At 22.9% G+C, this 22,599-nt stretch overlaps 4 protein-coding genes across 4 annotated transcripts; all 4 read right to left on the bottom strand.

The window, feature by feature from the left end:
- Positions 1-215: 215 nt before the first annotated feature.
- PY17X_0420400 (LCCL domain-containing protein) lies at positions 216-4,996 on the bottom strand (the record flags this gene model as incomplete). The annotated part of the gene is made up of 2 exons (XM_723785.2): positions 216-4,454; positions 4,799-4,996. 2 exons carry the CDS (start codon positions 4,994-4,996, stop codon positions 216-218), a joined length of 4,437 nt encoding a protein of 1,478 aa, XP_728878.2.
- Positions 4,997-6,266: 1,270 nt separating this feature from the next.
- Positions 6,267-8,279, bottom strand: PY17X_0420500 (tubulin subunit alpha; the record flags this gene model as incomplete). The annotated part of the gene is made up of 3 exons (XM_723786.1): positions 6,267-7,445; positions 7,724-7,844; positions 8,218-8,279. The coding sequence occupies 3 exons, from the start codon at positions 8,277-8,279 to the stop codon at positions 6,267-6,269; spliced, it is 1,362 nt and encodes a 453-aa protein (XP_728879.1).
- Positions 8,280-10,082: 1,803 nt separating this feature from the next.
- PY17X_0420600 (conserved protein, unknown function) lies at positions 10,083-14,622 on the bottom strand (the record flags this gene model as incomplete). The annotated part of the gene is made up of 17 exons (XM_022955129.1): positions 10,083-10,116; positions 10,246-10,380; positions 10,487-10,554; positions 10,712-10,813; positions 10,906-10,968; positions 11,101-11,670; positions 11,764-11,877; positions 11,978-12,092; positions 12,192-12,254; positions 12,374-12,473; positions 12,607-12,700; positions 12,794-13,237; positions 13,367-13,374; positions 13,574-13,625; positions 13,738-13,875; positions 14,039-14,146; positions 14,383-14,622. The coding sequence occupies 17 exons, from the start codon at positions 14,620-14,622 to the stop codon at positions 10,083-10,085; spliced, it is 2,448 nt and encodes an 815-aa protein (XP_022811597.1).
- Positions 14,623-16,012: 1,390 nt separating this feature from the next.
- Positions 16,013-19,762, bottom strand: PY17X_0420700 (nucleoporin NUP138, putative; the record flags this gene model as incomplete). Its single annotated transcript, XM_723788.1, has 1 exon — positions 16,013-19,762. One exon carries the CDS (start codon positions 19,760-19,762, stop codon positions 16,013-16,015), a length of 3,750 nt encoding a protein of 1,249 aa, XP_728881.1.
- Positions 19,763-22,599: the final 2,837 nt, after the last annotated feature.

Raw genomic sequence — 22,599 nt, forward strand, 5'->3', positions numbered from 1 at the left:
AGTTATAATTGTATAGACAACGTTTATTCTATTCCTTTGAAATATACTTTTTTTGTCATAAAAATTTATTAAACTGAATATATCGATATAGCATAATATATAATTCAGTTAATTTGTTAAAAAGTTATGAATTTAGGAAATTTGACATTTTATAAGTCAATATTCTCTTAATTTTATTTCCCTTTTATATTTTGTACTCATTTTATCGTTTTTTTTTAAGCTTTATGAGGAATAAATAAAATGTTTTTAAACATTGATTCTCCGCTTAAAACGATTAATCCAACATTCCCTAAATTATTATTTATTGTAGATTCATTAATTTGTGTTTTAAACACATTTTCATCATTTAACATAATATTTATATTTGATCCGTTATATAATAATACTAAATTATACCAAGTGTCTTGATTGATTGGTATATGTGTTGTTGTATTTAATTGATATGGAATTCCTTTTGAAATTTTTAAAAGATACAATTTTCCTGTTTTATCTGAAATATCTAATATAACTGATAAGAAATTATCTGATGATAAAACTCTAAAAACTATTCCTGATTTTGAAAATGGTTTTAAAGAAATAGATGAACTAAATGTATATGACACTATATTAGTACATATTCTATCTGTTTTTAAAAGTGTAATAGATGGTATAACCAAATTATCCTCAGCATTTTTTTGGGCACCATATAAATAATTTTCTTCGTTTTTTAATTTTTTATTACATTCGTCATTTATTCTATGATTATATTCATTGTTTTTCATATTATCGCAGTTAGCAATTTTTGTGTATTTATTTTTATTTTGCTTTGAACCAAAAAATGGAATTAAGTTAAAACTTTTCTGAACCCTCCAAAAAGATTGCAAAGGTATAATCCAATTATATTCAAGTGGAGCATTAAAATCTTCCTGATATGGTTTGCATGAATTTGCTAAGGGTTCGTTGTTACTAGGTTCATCGGCATTTATTTGGTCACTAGTAAAATTATGACTAATCATATTAATTTCACCGATTTTTGTACCATTTATTTCGTCTATGCTTGTTCTACCTTTTAACTTTTTTTTTTGCAAACCCTGTTCCATGTTTACACTATGTACTTGGTCATAAGTATTTTCCTTATAATACTTAGCTTGATCTAAAGAACCTATAACTAATTTATCTATAAATATTTTTTCTTTTGAATTATTTACTCCAAAACCTAATAATCCGTATAATTTATTTTTCGATTTATATCCAGCTCCAAATGTTTTATTTATGTATACTCTAACATTTTTGTTACCAAATTCGATAAATATTTTCGTCCAGTTTCCTAATTGTCTAAATGAGTTATTAATTTTTTGATAATTTATTTTTTCACTTTGAACGCCATTTATTAATTCAATAAAATACATTTCATTTTTATTAATAATAAAGTTTGCATAATTATTAAAATCTTTATATTTAAAAATAATTCCAAAATTCCCTTCGTATGGTATTTTCACATCTAAAGATATAAACCCTTTAGACAATTTAATATATTTATAAAGTACATAGGATGCATATATATGATGATTTGATTTTGCAAAACTGTCATTTGTTATAGATGAGAAATAGTTTCCATCTGTGTATTTTTCAATTCTCCAATTTGATGGCATATTTTCATTATTCACCCCTTCATTAGTGGTGTGATTTTTTTCAGCATCATTATTATCCATTACATAGTAATTATCATTAACATTTTCAGAATCATATATTTCTTCAAATGTTTTAACTGTCATGATTTTGATATTTTTTAAAGACTTTTGTAATCTTTCTATGATATATTTTTTTTTTGATGTAATAATATCAAATTTTTTGATTAATGTAAAATTGTCTGCTTGCACTTGTTTAAGAAAAGAATCATAATTATTTTGCTCTATTCTTATATCCTTTAATATTTTATGGAATTTATTTATATTGTTTTTTTTATTAAATAACTTAGAAAATATATTTTGATTGTTTTTTTGCAAAACTTTAAATTGATCTCTATTGTAATTTTGCTCAAAAGTTTTGATTTCATTTTTCAAATTATTGTTTGTGTCTGAACTGGGGTTTATTATATTAATTTTGTTTTCTTTCATTTTGTTCTGAATTGGTATTTCTTTCCCATTTTCAGGTGGTATAATTTTATTTTCTTTTTTATAATTTTCGGTGTTATACCAATTGTGCATATTATATAACTGATTTTGTAAAGCAGCGTGATTTTTATTAACCAAAACTACTGGAGGTATTTTGAATGTATTGGAATTTAATTGGATAAAAAAAGGAGATGTTTTATTTAGGTCATTATTTTTTTGTGATGATATGGATTGATTTCTATTATAATATGTAGTTGGATAATTGCATATGGATCCATTTGGTTTTGTTAAATAATAGGAGTCCTTGTTTTTATTATCCGTTATAATAGCTTTAACACCATTTCTAGTGATATCAGTTGTAGTACTAAAGGATTGAGTAATATTTGTAAGTTTTGTTATTTCGATTAAACCTCCTAAATTTGTAATAATACCAGAATGTATAGCAGATTTACATATTGGGGAATGTGGCGCATAAATATAAGAACCAAAGATATCATTTTTTTGATTAAAACAATTTGGTAAACATCGTGCAACTATGGTTTGATTATTATCAAGAGTAATATTTTCAAACGTATAATTACATGATAATAATAAAGAAGGGTAATCCATAACAGTATTTATCTTTCCATATTTAATATATAATTGAATATTTTTACAAATTTTTCGTGTCCATCCAGAAAAATTTATAGGGATATTCGAATTTTGTTCATCAGTATTGTTGGTACTATATTTATCAAACAATGCAAATGTATCTATTACTATACTAGTTTGTTCATTTTTGAGATCAGATGATTTTATTCTTTTTACTACAAATGAACCCGAGTTAAATTCATAACCATTTTTTATATTATTATCACAATTTATATCTATATCTGAAATATACCTTTTAGACAAATCTCTTTTTGTTAATAGAGAATGTTTATCATCTGTTACAATGCCTTTATAGCCTAAATAAATATCTTTATTAGAATTAAAATTTGTAAAAAAATCATCCATATCAACTAATTTTATATCTGTTATTCCTTTAAATGAATTATCATACGCATCATTTGGTAATAATGTACCACAGTCTTCATAATTTCCTGATTCGTTTTGTATACTTTTGACTATAACTTTTACGATTCCTTCAGTTTCATTAGATAAAAAATTTGATTGTACAGCGGATTCGCATATTTTTGCCTTTAGATTCAGACACCTTCCATTTTTGCCTGCCTGTTCAGGATTTACAATATCACCTTTGGTAGAATATAAAGAATTTTGATCATTTTTATCATTTTTATCATTTACTAAACATCCAAATGGGCATAAGAAATGAAATGGTTGATTTTTAATCGCTATACTTTCGAATGTTGTCGAACAATAAATTTTTTTTTGATATGGCTTATAGCAATTTTTTTCAAATATTGTCATGTATAAATATAACGAATTTATGATTTGCTCAGGAATGTTTTTACTACTCCAAAATAAGGAAAATGATATATTTTCTTGTTCAGAACTATTGTTATATATTGTTTCTTCTCTAGTAGATGTTATCTCGATATATAATGGTAGTAAGATGCTTCCTGGTAAATATAAAACTTCGCTAGTAATAGTTTTGTTATGTTGCGGATTCTGAATGTATAATATATTATTATCATTTAATTTAACTATTAAATTTCCTGTAACATTTTTTGCCACAAATGTATAGTAATTATTCTTTGGTATACTTAGAAAGGTGTGTATTATAATTTTTACGTTTTTATTTTCAATTCCTAATTCATTTAAAATTGTGTGATCAAGCTGTAATTTATCTAATGGTACCTGTAGTAAGCTTTTAGTATTATCTACATCATTAATATCGTATATATACATTAATGCACCATTCCCATAATTATTTAAAGGAGATGTTATACTTACTAATGATTTTATATCATTTATCAAATTGATTATTTTTTCCTTTTCATTTTTCATTTCTTTTTCTGTATTTAATATGTTGTCTATTTTATTTTTTATTTGATCATAATCATTAATTATTGTATCATATTTATTTATATCTGTATTTTCATTCACATTTATTAATTTTTTATGTGTATATCTTATTTTCATTAAATTTAATTCATCTAAGGAAAATGGTACTATTTCAAATTCCTTAGTGGACAAGGGATTACATTTAAATGAGAATATTTTATTTCCAGCTAGCTGTGCGCAATCATCGGTTTCATTTTTTAGTTTTTTTTCATGATCTATATTCCATATTTCTGATTTTTCATCATTATTAGAGGAACATATTGAAACTACTAAAAAATTTTTGTGAGTTTTTAAACATAATCCATTTTTGGTTCTCAATTTTCCGTTAGGGGAAAGGAACCAAGATATTTTCCCCTAAAAAAGGAAAAAAACATAATGTGAACATTTTGGAATAGTTGTTTAAATTTTTTTTTTTTTTATTATAAAAAATAGAAAGGAAAGGAATTATAACAATAATATTATTTGTAAATGAATTAACAAGTCATTAATTTAGAAAACATGAAAAAATATTTATTTTTTCTATTGTTTATAATTCGTTTATTTAAGTTAATAAGCAAACAAAATTTTGGCTGCTTAAAGAATTTTGTAAAAGTGTGTAATTTTAATTTGAATTATTTTAACATATTTACAGTAACACAAATACGCAAAGAAACGGATATATAAATATGTTAGGGGAACTTATAAAATATTTTATTTACCTCATTTTCATGCGCTATTTTATCGCATTCATCTAAAGATATGTCAAATTTTGTATTATCTATAGCATTTTCAGGATATAAACAATAGGATCCTTTATGTTTTAAAAATATTTTTTTGAACGTATAATCATTGGTGCTACATTCACATATATATGCGAAAACAAAAAAACATATTATTAAAAAAAAATAAATGTTCATATTGTGTGTAAATATTTTTCTTTGTTCTTTTTAAAATTATATCAAAAAGATAATTAAATTAACAATATTAATAACAATGTTAATACATAATTAATTAAAATTATTCAATCAAAAAAAAAAGTCCCAGAACAAAATGAGAATGAGCAAAAAGTTTAGAAGCAAAAGATAAGTGAATATAAGTATAGAGATAAAACAAAGACAAACTAAATAAATATGAGATAATGTTTTATTATAGATTTATTTAAATCTTAGAATATGTAGAAGTTATTTTATATACAACAGAATATAATATTTTAAACACAAAAAAAATTAAATACTTTTACCGAAATATATGTTATTATAGAGAAGAATATCCATGTTTCCATGTGTATCTACACAAATATATTTTTATGTATTATTAAATATTATTGTAGATGCAGGAGAGGGAAAATAAAATTGTAACAATAATAGAAAATAGTAAAATAATGTCTAAAAAATGGTATAGACATATATGTTGTTGTCGCAATATCAAAACAAATATATGCAATGCTTTTTTCAATTTTATAAATTATATTCTCACAAAGCATATGGGTAAATAATTCGATGAGTATTATAAAATATGCTATATACTTTTTTTTTATTTTATGAATTGTCATTTTCTCTGATATCTTATATATGTTTATACATTTCCTAAAATTATTAAACTAATAAAATTATTTTTTTTTAATATTTCAGCAGAAATAAATATATTGTTTTAAATGAATATTTGTGAAATACATTGTCGTGGAATTAGCAACACATACATAATATATACATATGCTTAAAATAATAAATAAATATTATATGTCCACACATGTATACATATAGAAATAAACATTGTAATATAGTAGCATTGTAAATAAACATAGAGAAAACATATTTTTATGGATTAAAAATTTTTATTTGTTTATATATTTAATTTTTTTTTAATTGAAAATTGTTGCATTACAAAAAAAAAAAGGAAGAAAAAAAAAAAAATAAAAATATGTAATGTATAAATATATAATAATTATGGTATATACCTATGTTTTTATGAATTTAACATATTATAGCTTATGTTATTATAACTATTTGCTCATGCATATATATATTTGTTTTATGATGTTTTGGATAGGTATGTGTGTATAATAATTATTGTCTAGTTTGTAATTCAGAGATTACAAAATTAAATGCACATATACATATATGCGCTTCCTTAGACATCTAATATACTTTTTTAATTTTTTTACCATTATAATGATAAGAAATTAATTTAATAATCTGCTTCATATCCTTCGTCTTCTCCTTCACCATCATTTGTTTCAATACCGACTTCTTCATAATCCTTTTCTAAAGCCGCTAAATCTTCTCTAGCCTCACTAAATTCACCTTCTTCCATACCCTCACCAACATACCAGTGAACAAAAGCTCTCTTTGCATACATTAAATCAAATTTTTGGTCCATTCTTGAAAATACTTCAGCAATAGCAGTTGAGTTAGAGATCATACAAACAGCTCTCATAACTTTTGCTAAATCTCCACCTGGTACAACAGTTGGAGGTTGATAATTAATACCACATTTAAATCCAGTTGGGCACCAATCAACAAATTGAATAGTTCTTTTTGTTTTTATAGTGGCAACAGCGGCATTCACATCTTTTGGTACTACATCTCCTCTATACATTAAACAGCAAGCCATATATTTTCCATGTCTAGGATCACATTTTGCCATCATATTTGCTGGTTCAAATGCTGAGTTTGTAATTTCTGATACAGACAATTGTTCATGATATGCTTTTTCAGCACTAACTACAGGAGCATATGATGACAACATAAAATGAATACGTGGATATGGTACTAAATTGGTTTGAAATTCAGTAACATCAACATTTAATGCACCATCAAAACGTAATGAAGCTGTTAAAGATGATATAACTTGTGCAATCAATCTATTTAAATTTGTATATGTGGGTCTTTCTATATCTAAATTTTTTTTACATATATCATAAATAGCTTCATTATCTAACATAATAGCTACATCTGTGTGTTCTAATAATGAATGGGTTGATAAAACTGAATTATATGGTTCAACTACAGCAGTTGAAACTTGTGGTGATGGCCAGCAGCAAAAATTTAACTTTGATTTTTTTCCATAATCAACTGACAATCTTTCTAACATTAAACATCCAAATCCACTTCCAGTACCACCTCCAACAGCACTAAACATCAAAAATCCTTGTAATCCTGTGCAATTATCAGCTAATTTTCGAATTCGATCCAAACACACATCTATGACTTCTTTACCAATTGTATAATGACCTCTTGCAAAATTGTTTGCTGCGTCTTCTTTTCCAGATATTAACTGCTCAGGGTGAAATAACTGGCGATATGTGCCTGTTCTTACTTCATCCACAACAGTTGGTTCTAAGTCAACAAAAACACAACGTGGGACCTGTTAAAATTTGATCAAATATATATATGTGTATAGTGCATTTTTTAAATTACTTAACGGAGCACTCATATGCATGTGGTATTAAATAGTTCACGAAAATTAAAAAAAACACAACTTAAACTCACGTATTTGAAACATTTTTTCGAAATAGTAATAAAAAAAAAAGTATGAACAAAATAATAATCATAATATATAAAAAAAAAAATTCATTATTTATTGTATAAAGAAGTTTGTATTTTTTTTGATTATTGAAATATATATAATTCTCATTTCCTTACATGTTTGCCGGCACCGGTTTCTGAAAAAAAGGTATTAAAAGCATCATCATTTGCTCTACCAGCCTGGTCAGGAGGCATTTGACCATCGGGCTGTATACCATGTTCTAAACAAAATAGCTCCCTAAAGAAAAATTAATTACAATTTTGTAAATACATATATAATAGCAAAAATAACAATGAAAATAATAATAAATTCCAAAAAATGTTTACAAGTATACAACAATGTAGTAATATATATATTCTGAAATGTTCTCTATAAATATGAAGTATATTGATAGTAGTAAATGTATGGGGATGTGTGTAGAGTATACGCCATTACAGATTATAAAATAAAATGAATGTGTGCATGGTTTAGATTTAATCATAACATCGTTGTCTCATGTCAGTGAAAAATATTATACAACATAAAATAAAAAAATATGCATATAAAGCAATGTGGAAACGAAACATATTAAAAGGGAGATATACAAAAGTATTATAATATCTTTAATTACCAGCATGCGTTTCCAACTTGGATACCAGCCTGTCCTACATGTATACTTATTACTTCTCTCATTTTTACTTGTATATTATAAAATAAACAATTGTTTTTAAAATATAGTAAAAATTAAATATAAAACAGTAAATAAAATATGCGATATATGTTAATTAATGATATTATACATATATATATATTTGCTTATATGTGTATATATATTTACTTATATTTTGTTCTAATTTTTGTATTTTGTAATATTTTTTAATTCGGGTAAAATTTATTAATTACTTGTAAAAAATTGCTATGCATACTTAAAACATTGAGGTTGAGAGCTCACACATATATATAAAATAATATAATACTCTCAATTTCATTTATTTAAATAGTGTATGTAAAATAAAAATAACAATATTTTTTGAAGTAAAAAAAGAAAAAAAAATTCACAAATATGCTAATGCTAGTATTTTATGCAATATTTTTTTTTCTTATACTTTTATCGCGGTGAAAATAAATATATATATTGTGTTTTCCTTTAATTGAATTGCAAATACACTATACATATATTGTTGGCTTTTACACGCATATTGGTGTAAATTATACTATATTTTTTTCTTGTATATATAAAAAAAAATTCTGTCAGGATGTAAGCTAAGTGGTGCACTTATAAGAATTTTTTTATTTGTTAAGGGTATTCAGACAAACAATCACGATATATATAAATTCTGTATATCATAAGTATGTATAATTAGCATATGTTGTGATAATAAAAAAATAAGCTTGTATTTATATATTCTTATTAGTATTTGTCATTATCATTATCTTAATTTTTTTATAATGATATTAATGAAATTATTAGGTATTTAATGATATGTTAAATTGTTTATACATGAATATTTATAAAATAAAACATTATATATCTTGGCTCTTAAAATTAAGTGGAATACTGAAAATATTAAATATGCAAACAATGTTTTGTATATTTTTATTTTCTCATTGTTTTTAAGAATAAGACTAAGGAATATTACAATGTGTATTATATGTTTATTCTAGTAAACGATACATATGTAAATATTATTTTTTTCCACATATGTAAAATAAATAAAAAATTTTATATAGTCTCATTCAAAGGTTATAGGAAATAATTTGAATTAAAAAAAAACTTACACACACAAAAATGCTATTATGTGTGTGAATTTATTGATTTTTATTACAAGCACCCCAATAAAAAATATATAGAGTACATTTTATGTTTTGCATTTAGGGCTTTTCAAAGGTTATAAGATTAGTTGTATTGTTTTATCTATATGCATATATTTATATATTTCTTTATATAATTTCGTGCTTTTATGTTTTATTAATTTTTTTTAATTACATATGTATATATTTTTGGTGTTTTTATACCTTACTCATATGACTTAAATATTAATCCTAAATTGATTTTTGATATGATATGTAAAATATTCACAAAATAATTCTTAATTTTTTTAGTACTTATTTTGTTTTAAGTACGAGTTTCAATGATTGTAAAAAATATTACAAAGTATGTTATAATTTCTCAGTACGTATTTTTTAGACAAATCATTTTCATATGAAATAAAGAAATAAAAAATGAACTAGAATGCATTTCTTTCATATGTATTTATTTATGGATATGCATAAACATAATTATGTATATTGTCGTTCTATATGTATGGGGAATGAAATTAAAATGTTTTTAAAATGAGAATATATAAATTCACAACAAAATGAATATTACACATGTTTTAAAAAAATTAATAATACAAATTTTCATTTGTAAATTATACCAATTCTATAAAAAATATAAAAAAATCCAAAGACAATTAAGAAAACATAAAACAATTTAAGTTAAAAAAAGTCATTTCATTTTCTCTCTGGCTCTACATATGCCTGCGTTCTAGATCAAAAAGAGTAATAAAGAGGGATATATATAATTACGGATATTTTGGTAATCAATTTTTATAAAAATATATATTTTTCTGCATGTATATTTGTATGTATATGTAAATAAATATAAAATTAATACCTTTGTTTTATTCCTATAATTTCATTTTTCAATGAAAGGTTATATGTTTGCAGTTGTTTATATTTGAGACCTAGACCATGAATAATACCGCTTAGCAGTTTTTGTTCATCCTTAGAAATATCTATTTGGGTTTTCCTGAAAATATGCATAAAACAATAAATTTTATTATTTATGTGTGTGTGGTTTCATTTATAAAATACAAAATATGTATATTAGGTTTAGTTGTTTCTATATGTCATACAATGCATCCTTATAATATTCAATTTCCTTTTCTCTAATTTGTAATTGGTCCTTAAAAATTTGAAGAGCCTAATTAAAAGTAAAACGTAATTTTAATATGATAAAAATATGAAAAGAATTGTTATTTTTTTATAAGAGATACATGTTAATTTATGGTAAGGTGGTTAAAAAGAAAATTTTATTAGATATTTGTTCTTAATGGTCATGTGTAAATATATGTAAATACCGAATTGAATTCCTTGCTTAATTTATTCTTTGTGGTTTCTTCAATAAATCCAGCATTTTTCTTTTCCATGAGTAATTCAGCTTCCAATTTTATTACTTTGTCCTATATTGAATCAAAATGATAAATAAAATTATATGAATATACTATATATGAATAAATAATAAAAATATTAAAAAATATTAAAATTGGCTTACATTTATGATAGTATCTACATTTCCTTGCATAGAAGATAATTGTGACACAATTTTTTCATTAACCTACATATTAAAAATATACATATGTATATATAAAGATACTACACATATATTTAATATAAAAGTAATGAAAAATATTTTAAATTCGAATTTATTATATATAAATATATAACTTTGTAATATATATTTATTAACCTCTTTGAGTTCTTTTATTTCTTTTTGTTTTTGTTCTATATTTTTTTTCATTTGTTCGATTTCATTGGGCGTTTCGACTTTTGTTTCTTTGCTTTCCTTTTCCCTATTTTCAATATCCTTTTGTTTTGATTCTACTTCTTTTTGCTTTGATTCTACTTCCTTTTGTTTTGATTCGACTTCCTTTTGTTGTGTCTCTACTTCCTTTTGTTTTGATTCGACTTCTTTTTGTTTTGTTTCTACTTCCTTTTGTTTTGATTCTACTTCCTTTTGTTTTGATTCTACTTCCTTTTGTTTTGATTCTACTTCTTTTTGTTTTGATTCTACTTCCCTTTGTTTTGATTCGACTTCCTTTTGTTTTGACTCGACTTCTTTTTTCTTATCCTCCACTTCTTTATTTTTTCCTTCCAATTCTTTTTTTATATGTTCGGTTTCTTTGCGTTTTTCGTCCAATTCCCTTTGTTTATTATCTATATCTCTTTGTTTATCTTCTAAGTCCTTTTGCTTTTCTTTTAGCTCCTTTTCTTTATTTTCTATGTGTTTTTTTTTCTCTTCGATCTCTTTTAAGTATAACTAAAAATGGAAAAGAAAAACAAAATAATGTAGCATAACAGTATTAATATGATCTATATTATTGCTCAAAGGTTTACATATTTTGTTTCTTACATTATCATTTTCTGGTAGTTTTTTATCAGATTTAGAATTATTTTTCATAATTTCATCAGTTTTTTTTTTCAATTCTTCATTTATTTTTTTCAAATCGCGAATCTCTTTTTCAAACTTCAAAAATTAATAAATAAAATTACATAGACATATGTATATATATTATGTATTTGGTGAAGATTATACAAATGCAATAAAAATTTTGCTTGAATATTACCTCTTTTACTTTGCTTAATTCTTCATTTTTTTTTAAATCAATTTCATTCTTCAAATTTTCATTTTCCTTTTTAAGTCTTAATAATTCCTCTGTTTGATCTACATTACTTAGTCCGCTAAATAATGGGTAGGTAAATAAAAAAATAAAATATAAAATTAGCAATTTAAGACACATAAATTGATATTCTAGCATGCTATATATATTATTTTTTTACATGTTGAACTTATTAAGATTCTGCTCCTTTCTAATTAAATCATAAGCTTTTGTTTTTTCCTCCCTGAATAGTTAAAAAAAAGTGGAAATATATAATTTTAATGAATATACATTCGTTCATTATTGGTTTTATTATGATAATTTTAAAATTGTTATTGCAAAATTTTAATTTTTTTATGTTACAAATCGTTTTTCAATTGTTGCATGGTTTTATTTTTTTCTCCAATGGCTTGTTGAAGTTTTTCATATTCATTTTTTGTCTTTTCCAATTCTACAGATAGGTCTAATAAATGTGCATATAAATAATATATATATATATATATATATATATTTATTATATTATTCAATATTAAAAATTAATAATAAAGGTAAACTAAATGGAAAAAATGTGAGAAAATAATGATAAAAAAACTAACTTGAACATTTATCCTTATACATCTTCGTGCTATTTAGCTCTGTTCTTAATTTCTGAATCTCATTTTCCATATCAATCGTTTTCTTGGTATTTCCCTATGAATGATTTAATAAAAGATGCATTTTTAAAATTTATAATGTATATATATGCATACAGATAATTTTTTATTCCTTGTCTTTTTAAATTACCTTAAGCCTATCTTCTAATTCTTTATTTATATTTTGAACTGTTATTAAACTGTCGATTTTTTCTTTATATTTATTAATTTTATTTTGTAGATTATCTATATTTGAATTTTCTTGTTTAAGTAGGTTTTGCTCATCTATGAGTTCTTTTATTTTATTTTTTAAATTATTCTCTATATTATTTTTATCTTTGGTTTGTTTTTCTAGATTGCTTTGCAATTCATTAATTTTTTTTTCATGTTCTTCTATTTGAGTAATATATTGAATTTTTGCCTTTTCGTTAACAGTGTTAATTTGTTTTTGCAAGTTATTAATTTTTTCTTTTGTTTCTTCAACAATTTTGTTTTTTTCTATTATTGAATTGGTTAAATTTTCATTTTCGATTTCCAAATATTTCAATTTTTCTTTCAATTGCTTTATTTCAATTTTCATGGATTCATTTATATTCTGCACATTAAAACATATGTATGCAACTATTATTTATTGGGATACTTTATATTTATTTTTTTCTTTTATTTAACGCATAGACATATATGTGCATATTTGTAAAAGCATAGTATTTTATAATTTTATTACCGCAATATCTATATAGGGTGGTTATGTGTAATGGTGGGGGTTGTTATTGAAAATAATTTCATTAAAAGAAAAAAAATGAATAAAAATTAGTTATATATATATATATATATATGTACGTGTGCATGCATGGGTTATCTATCGAGTTTATTTATTTTATGTGCATTATAAATAATTTAAAATTCTAAATTCGTTTTTTATTTTATATACCTTTATTGGAACTATTTTGTGGAGATAGTTTTGTTTCTTTGGATGCACTTTCCTGAAAAAATAAAAATGAAATAATGAAAAATCAGATGTAGAAAATTGGATTGAAAGGTCATAATAAGTTGTAGAATATAAATAATATCCAAAAAAATGTAAATGAATAATACCGTTTTATCCAAAACTTCGACAATATTGTGTATATATTTTTGTGTTTCATGACTAAGAGATAAAATGCTATTTATATGTTTTTGCTTGTCATCTGATACAAGGGCTGCTAATATGACTAAACTGTAAATGTCAATGAACTTAAGAAAAAAAAAAAATATAAATAAATTATGAAAAAATTGTCTTTATTTTATTGAATATGTATGTTACAAATATCTATGAATTTTCCATTTTGTTTATTCAAGTGTCTATATGCTACTAATGAAAAATTTTTCATGAATATATGCATAAAATTTTTTTTACGTCATTTATTGTCAATCCTAGTAAATTCCCCAATATTTTTTTTATAATTATTTCGAATTTGTTTTCGTGATATTCATTAAGATATTTGAGTATGCATTCGTAAGCGTCCTTTGAGAAGATAAAAAATGGAACAACAAATGTGATCATGGAAATATATTTGATAAATATCTAAACTATATATCGATTACAACAAATACGAAATGTACATATATATGTGGGTGCATATGATTATATTATATAATTTAATAAAATGGATGTAATTAAGATGTACTTGATGAAGAAAAATATCATACAAATTATTTTTTTTCATTGTAATAAAACGTATTCATATAGATGCCACTTACCATCTCCGAATCAAATTGAGCAGGATGTATAGATATGTCAAACCATGATGGATATATTTCATTCATACATAACCATATAGAATAGCATGAATATATATTTACACTTGAGTTATTTTCCTTATGTGTTTTATTTATTTGTTTAAGTGCCGATTCGTCAATTATCAATTCGATATTTTTTGCGAAATAAAAAGTTTGAATAAAATCCTTTATGTAATTTATGTTTTTCTCAGCATCTTTCATTTTGGCAAAGTTGATTTATTAAAAAATTGTTAATATATTTATTTATTGGGGCGCATGGGTATATAACGAAAAAAAAATTATATATATCATTAGAAAATGCAAAAAATTAGGTACACATAATTTACAATTCTATTATTTTCCCATAAAATGTGTTAAAATTGTTGTTTGGTTATTTTGATACAAAAAATATATATATATAACTAAAATTAAGTAAATTGAAATATTTTTTTTTTTACGTAATATGAATTAATTGCAATAAAATTGAACGAACAAAAGGTGATAATTTCCCCAAAAAATGAAAAGTTGTCTATTATTATTGTATTGTTATTATTATATAGTTAATGCATACAAAATGCAATGTAAGTTTTCCAATATAGTTATTAATTTTTAAAGGAAAATAAAAATTTATAATATTCAATATAACAAATAATATAAAATGTTTACAATTTTTTTTAAATAAGTTCGAATGTAATAATTTTTTGTTTAATGCGTATTTTGTTTTTATTTGCATAATTGTATATACGAACGCACATTGAAAAAAATCGGAAAAAAAGAGTATAAAATGAAAAATATTGTAAAATGGTGTTTTGCTATTCTTTTTTTTTATTTCTAACTTTTAAAAATATATATATGTATATTTTTATTTTTTTATTTAAGATAAATTATTTGTCTATATTTTTCAATCATGGAAATGCACTAAATTTGTTTGAATGAAAATAATAAAATAAAGATGAATTGGGTGTAGTAAACAAAATTCTCATTGGTTTATATTGTAGTTTAACGATGGGAGTATAGATAAATTGGAAAATATACATAAGTGAATATATATATTTGCAAATTTGTTATGCGTGTGTGTATGGACATATAGGCATTTTTCTTATCACTTATTAAGAATAAAAAGTAACAATGAATACAAACAAATGTGGCGAGGATTTTAGTTGTAAACAGTTAACTAAATAGTGTCATAAATTAACATCTATTATATTCTTTCGAATGTAAACATATTAATTTGTGTTTACAATATGCTTTATTTCATGAATTGCTTATTTATTTACTTATTTAAATTGAAAAAAATATGTTGTAAACATTTAAAATGCAATACTAAAAAAGTAAAATTAAAAATGAGAAAAACAAATATAAAATTTGGATACAACTGAATGTTATGTCTAATGTAAATCATTGAGAACATATAAAATTCCAAAAGATATGCATACACATTTTATTCCCAAGTTATGTATATATATATATATATATATATACGAATTTATGGGATAAATATAGAAAAGAAAGTAATAACATTACGCACACAAAAAAGTACATATTTTTTAAAATTGAATGTTTGGTTTAATTTTATCGTTCGAGACTGTATTTGTTTACTTTTGATTTTTTGTTACTTCATATTTCTTAGCTCGTGAGAATAACCATTAAGTTGTTTATCTATTTGTTCGCAATTTATTTCATTTGTATAGCATTTATTAACTATATCATTTACTATGTCATGTTTGGAAGTGTTATGTATAGAATCTATTAGTTCTTCTAAGTTCTCTATTTTATCAGCTAATTTTTCAAATTTATCAATGTCAAGATAAAGATTTTTATTATTTATACTGTCGTCTTTATTTAAATTTTTTTGATTAAGAACTTTTAAAAAAGTTAAAGAATTTTCATTATCAAGTTCATTAAGTAAAGAAAGCATATCACATTGCTCACTTTGTATAAGTCTTAATCTTTTTTCTAATGACTCCTGTTTTTTTTCAATTTTTATTTGATCTTCTGATATTAATGCATACATTTTTTCATAATGAGATACTTTATTATATATATCTAAGATTTCATTAGAACAATAATTCATAAAATTAATTTTATTTTTAACAAAAGATGATAAATTATTAATAACATCAACAGCCATTTCTTGATCTAAATTTTTTTTAAAAAAGTATTCGTTTGTTTTAATATTCTTTTCTACATTTTTCCTATCATTTTCTAACTGTCTTTGGTGTTCCATATTAATTTCTTGATTTTGTTCTCCATTTATAAAATCAACATAATTAAAATCGACATAATCATCATTATTATCCATTCGAAGAGTTCCTTTTGTTTCTTTTAATTGGAAATTAGAAGTTTGTGAACGATGTGATGTTTCATTATTATTGTTATATTTCAAGTTTGATGAAATGTGAGTTTTTTCATGATTTTCGTCATCATATTGTGATTTATTATTTATATATACATTTTTTTTCCTATCCTCTAAAGATATAAAATTTATTAAATTACTTACATTATTTACATCTTCGTCGTCAGCATTTTGGTTATTTTGAATTGGTACATTTTGAGTTTTTGTTTGAAATTCAGTTTTTTTTTTATCATTTTGAGAAGAATTAAAAAATTGAAAAGTGTTATTACTTGATGAAAATAACGTATTACTTTTTTCATCAGATTTTCCAAATAAACTACTTTGATTAAAACTGATGCTTGCATTATTTTTCCCAAAAGAATTAATATTTGAAAAATTATCACTTTTTGTATTTTTTGTATCTTCATTTTTTTTTTCATTATCTTTAGTAAAACTTCCAAACAAGCTTCCTTTTCCTAGTGTTATATCACTTGGTTGCAGAGATAGACCTTTATTAAGCAAGTCGTTATTTTTTGATTCATTTTCTTTCGATTCTTTTTGTGCATCTGGAGAAGTTTGATCCTTTTTCTTTGTAAAAGAAAGTTTCCAAAATTTCTTTTTATCATCAACATTATTTGAATCTAATTTACCAGACACGCCAGTAGTATTGGGATCCTTAGTTCCGTCTGCATCTGTTTCGTCATTTTCGACTCCTTTAGCTGACTTCTCACTATCCTTCTCTTTATTGTCTTCATTTGTTTTTTCATCTTTACCATCTTTTGAGCTTTGGCTTAAAAAACTCGATTTAATTCCAAAATTGAATATTGATTTTTTGGTTGTAGCGGTAGATTCTTTATTTTTATCTTTTGATTCTGTAGATACTGAAGGTTTGGTATCTTCCTCTTTTTTATTATCTTTCAAATTTGTAGATTCATCTTTTTTGTCAGTAGTACTAGTTTCCTTAAAACCGAATGAAAATGGCTCCTTTTCTTTGTTAAATAAATTACTATTCCCAAATTTTGAGAAATCCCATTTTGATTCAGTACTAGTATTTGTATTTTCATTTTTACTTTTATCGTCATTTCCAAAGAAAAATCCTGTTTTTTCCTTTTTATTTTCGGCATCGTGATTTAAACTGCTAGATGATTCTAAATTACTTTTTTTATCAGTTAAATTGGTTGTGGTCGTTTTAAAAAAGGGTGAATCAACTGTTAAGCTTTTTCCAAAAAGTGACATCTTATCATTATTAGTGTCATCTTTATTATCTTTAGTATTGTCTGAAGTTTCATCTTTTTTATCATCTTTTTTATCATCTGTTTTATCATCCTTTTTATCATCCTTTTTATCATCTTTTTCATTTTCATTAGTTTCTTTTTCTTTTAATTCGTTTTTAGAATCTATTAACTTTTCATCATGACTTTTGGTTGAATCATTTTCATCTTTTTTACTTTCAGGAGTAGCATTTGTTTCTTTGGTTTCAGCTTTTTCTTTATCGTTGTCATTTTGTTCGTTTTTATCATCAGCTTTTTCTTTGTCTTTTTCTGCTTCAATTTCTTTAGAAAAAATTGATTTATCTGTTCCACTAGCATCGTTTGATTTAAAGGATTCACTAGCTACATTTGTTATTCCTGAAGCTTTATTTTCTCCTATGTTTTGATTAGAATTTTCAACTGTCTTATTTTCAGCATCTTTATTAATATTGCTATTAATTGAATTATCTGGAGTTGTGGTTTTATTTATATTATTATTAGAAAATAATGAAAAACCTGGTGATGTTGTATTTGTATTATTATTATTAAAACCGAACAAACTTCCACTTGATTTTTCATTATTTGTTGTATTGAATGAATTTAAAGAGAATGGATTATCATTATTTTTTGAACTATTAAAAGATGGCAAAAAGGAAAATGAAGTGTTTGTATTATTATTTTCTGTAGTAGTATTTGTTTTAAAAATATCAGTTGTGTTTGTCTTTGCAAATGAATTAAAGCCACCACCAAAATTTGAAAAAAGGGATTTTTGAGAACTATCATTATTATTAAAACCGGTGGAAGCAGTAGAACCGGTATTGGTTTGTGATGAAAATAAACTATTAGCATTTGGGTTAAATGACTTAATAGCTTGACTAAATCCACCTGGACCAATTTCATTTAATTTATTTGATGAATTTAAATTATTCATGGTAGACATACCAAATGGGTTAATTTTTCCGCCCCCACTAATATTATTATTATTTGTATCACCAAAAAATGATTTATTCATATTATTATTCATAAGTGATGATTTATCATTTTGATTAGTTGCTTGCATAGCCATACTCTGAAAAGGGTTTATATTATTTTTTGAAAATGCACTAGAACTTGATGAAAAACCGCCACTAAATGTTAACTTATTATTATTCGTTTTATTATTAAAGCTTGACAAATTGCCTGAAGATGAATTTGCAAATATTTGCTTAGCTGCTTCTAATTGTTCCTTTGAAAATAATCCCCCTGATTCTGATCCTCTATCGTCATTTAATTGACTTCCTAATGCTATAGAACTGCCTAATGTGCTTTGTTTAAATATATTAGAACTATTATTTGGTGAATTCCCTAATAAACTTCTTGTAAATCCAGGATATACATCCTTTTTTGCGGCATTAAATAAGTTTGCATTAAAAGCATTTGTCGTATTATTATTTACAGAAGTGTTTGAAGAAAGATTACCAAATAAGCTATTATTGTTGCTTTTATTAAGATCATTTGATGGAGTTCCAAAAATAGAATTATCACTTTTTCCAATATTATTTTGAGAATTCATATTATTTTCAAAAATATTATTATTATTATTTTGATTGTTTACATTCGTTCCAAAAAACATATTATTCCCAGTCATGTTTGTTTGATTATTTAAACTATTATTATTATTTTCATTTAAGCCATTTTGGCTATTCATATTTGTACCAAAAAAACTGTTATTCCCTAAATTATTATTTGGCATACCCCATATATTGGGGTTATTTGCATTCCCTCCATTGTTATTCATTGTTGTATTTTATTGTGAACAAATTTATTTTTTCATTATTATTGTTATTGCTCTTAAATAGCCTGTTTTGCTACGCTGTAATGAATAAAAAATATATAAGAAGGAAAATGGAGGTATTATATATATAAGAAATTGACAAAAAAATATGAATAGAGAACAAAATATGTATAATACATATATATACACCCTTATATGTTTATATCATTAAGATAATTCACCATTATTATAATATTTATATTGTTGGCGAAGGATCGATATATAAAATATGCATTTTTTGTAAATGAAAAATTAAATATATTTTAAAAATTGTACTTAATGTTATATTCCTATTATCTTTGGTTTCCTTTATAACACAATGCTTAATATAAAACTTCTTACAAATTAAATTTCTCTTTTTTAATTTGTTCAGTAAATATGAATTTTCATATAAATGAGCAAGCATATTGCGAAATTAATTATTTTTCAAATCAACAAAAGTTGCAAAAAAAATATTAAATAGGGATAACATTATGAAAGTATAACATAAAAAAGAAAATTAATTCTTTTTAATTGAATAATTTTTATTTTAAAATATGTAAAATAAAAAATACATCCGCGTACCTTTATATATAATAAATACACGAATAATTGTGTATATTTAGGGACAAATAATGCCTAATTTTATCATTATATTAAAAGAATATTTTTATATTTATATAAAATTAACATACTAATTTTAAGTTTGTGCTTATTTTTTTTGGAAGAGGATATTTGAATTTTTCATGGGTTTTATTGATTATGGAAAATCAGCTTAAATCGCTTAAGCTTTTTATGCTTTGTAATTTAGTAAAGAGATTATGCTTATATATTAAAAATTGAATGAATCCAAATAAAATACACAGAATATTATTTTACATATGTATGTTTATTTTCAAATGTAAATATTTTACAAGTTGGGTGTATTATTATGAGGAAAAGAGAAAAAGCAGTGTGATATATATACTTGGTGATTTGTAGAATATAAAAGGTTGTATAAAAATTTTTTTATTTAAAAAAATAATAGAATTATATACATATGTATGTGTCTCCTTTTTTATATAACCATTTATAAAAAAAATATCATTTCGTATATTTCAAAAGATACATTTTTGTGTGCATATAAATGATGAAGAATAAGCTGTAGACATTCTCAAAAATCGGAGTACATAATAAAAGTCATTTTTAAAAAAACAAAAAAAACAATATATTAAATAAATATATTTTGAACATTGTTCCTATAAAGGAAAATTTATCTCTTCACCTTTTTAAAGAAAAAATGTATTGTATAGGAAGTTGCATATAATATGTTTTGATATGAATTGTATATTTTTATAAATATGAATAGTTCTCATAATTTTATTCGTAGTATAAAAAATATTACGATGATATTTTATTTATAATGTATAATATGAGGTACAATTTTAGTACCATTGTTTATAATTTTAAAAATAATGCAAAACTGTTGTATATAATACTCTGAAGAAAGGCGAAATAATTTATACATATATATTTGTTTATTTACATGCGGATTTTATCTTATTGCTTTATAACAAAACAAGAACAGTAAAATAAGGTTAAATTTGAATATTACAAAAAAATATTAAGCAGGTTATAACTTAAAGATTAAATGGGGTATATTATTTAAAAAATACTTATAAATATGACTATATATAGTATATTTTTTGAATTACCAAAATCTATCGAAAATATTAAGGAAGTGTTGTGATATATCCCATAGGAATTGAATTGAATATCATAACATTTTTTATTATGTATAATCTTTCAATTATATTTTTGTGATACATATTACATAAAAAAGTTATATAAAAAAAAAACTACTGTAATTATATAATAGCTTTTAAAAATTTACACTCTACAGTTTATTCTTAATAATCAATATTGGTATTCCTTATACTAAGATGAAAACCCATGAAAATATTTATCGGTTCTTAGTGTTTCTGTTTTTTGCGGTTATATATATTTAATATTTGTGAATAACGTGTAAAAACATGAGAATTGATATATAGTAAATATTATATATATTTACGCACATTTTTAAATAATTAAACCTATTATTTGTTTGGTGCCGCAATTTTATTATATTATGCATATACTGTTAATTATGTATAGAGAGGTTGGTAAAAAAATAAATAGTATTAACAATAAATAAACCAAACGAATCTTATCGAAAATGCGGGTAAATTTTATTTTATATTTTACTACCATTTATTTTCCACATTTATTTATTTTTCTATTTTTGTTTTTATTTCACATTCTTATTTTACAATTATATCATTGATACTGTTATATTTATTTTTATAGCGTCATTGATATAGCAATATTGATTTAAAACACAATTCGGAGATAAAAAAAATAAATAAATAAATAAAAATTATCAATAAATAAATGAAATATGAAAGTTATTTTTTTTGAAAGAACAAATTAATTTAAAATAATAAATAAGCTTAACATAGCCTAAAATAGAAATATATGAATAAAGAAATATTCTGCAAAATATAGAAATATATATATGTATATTAACATTTGTATTGCTAATATAATTTTTCATTTCATTTTAAATGTAAATAAGAGCCTTTGTTATTTCATATTTAAGAAAAAATTCATAATATTATGAATGGCCATCAATAATATATACAATTAAGGGTATATATTTTTAATAGCTCACAAAAAAACATAATCCAGTATAATTGAACAAAACAAAAAATATTATAATATCATTTTGATATGTAAATATTAGTATTATATAATATTCCACATATGATATATGTTCATTTATTGATATTTTTTCATATATGTAT

This window comes from Plasmodium yoelii (genome assembly GCF_900002385.2).
Source record: "Plasmodium yoelii strain 17X genome assembly, chromosome: 4".
NCBI lineage: Eukaryota > Apicomplexa > Aconoidasida > Haemosporida > Plasmodiidae > Plasmodium > Plasmodium yoelii.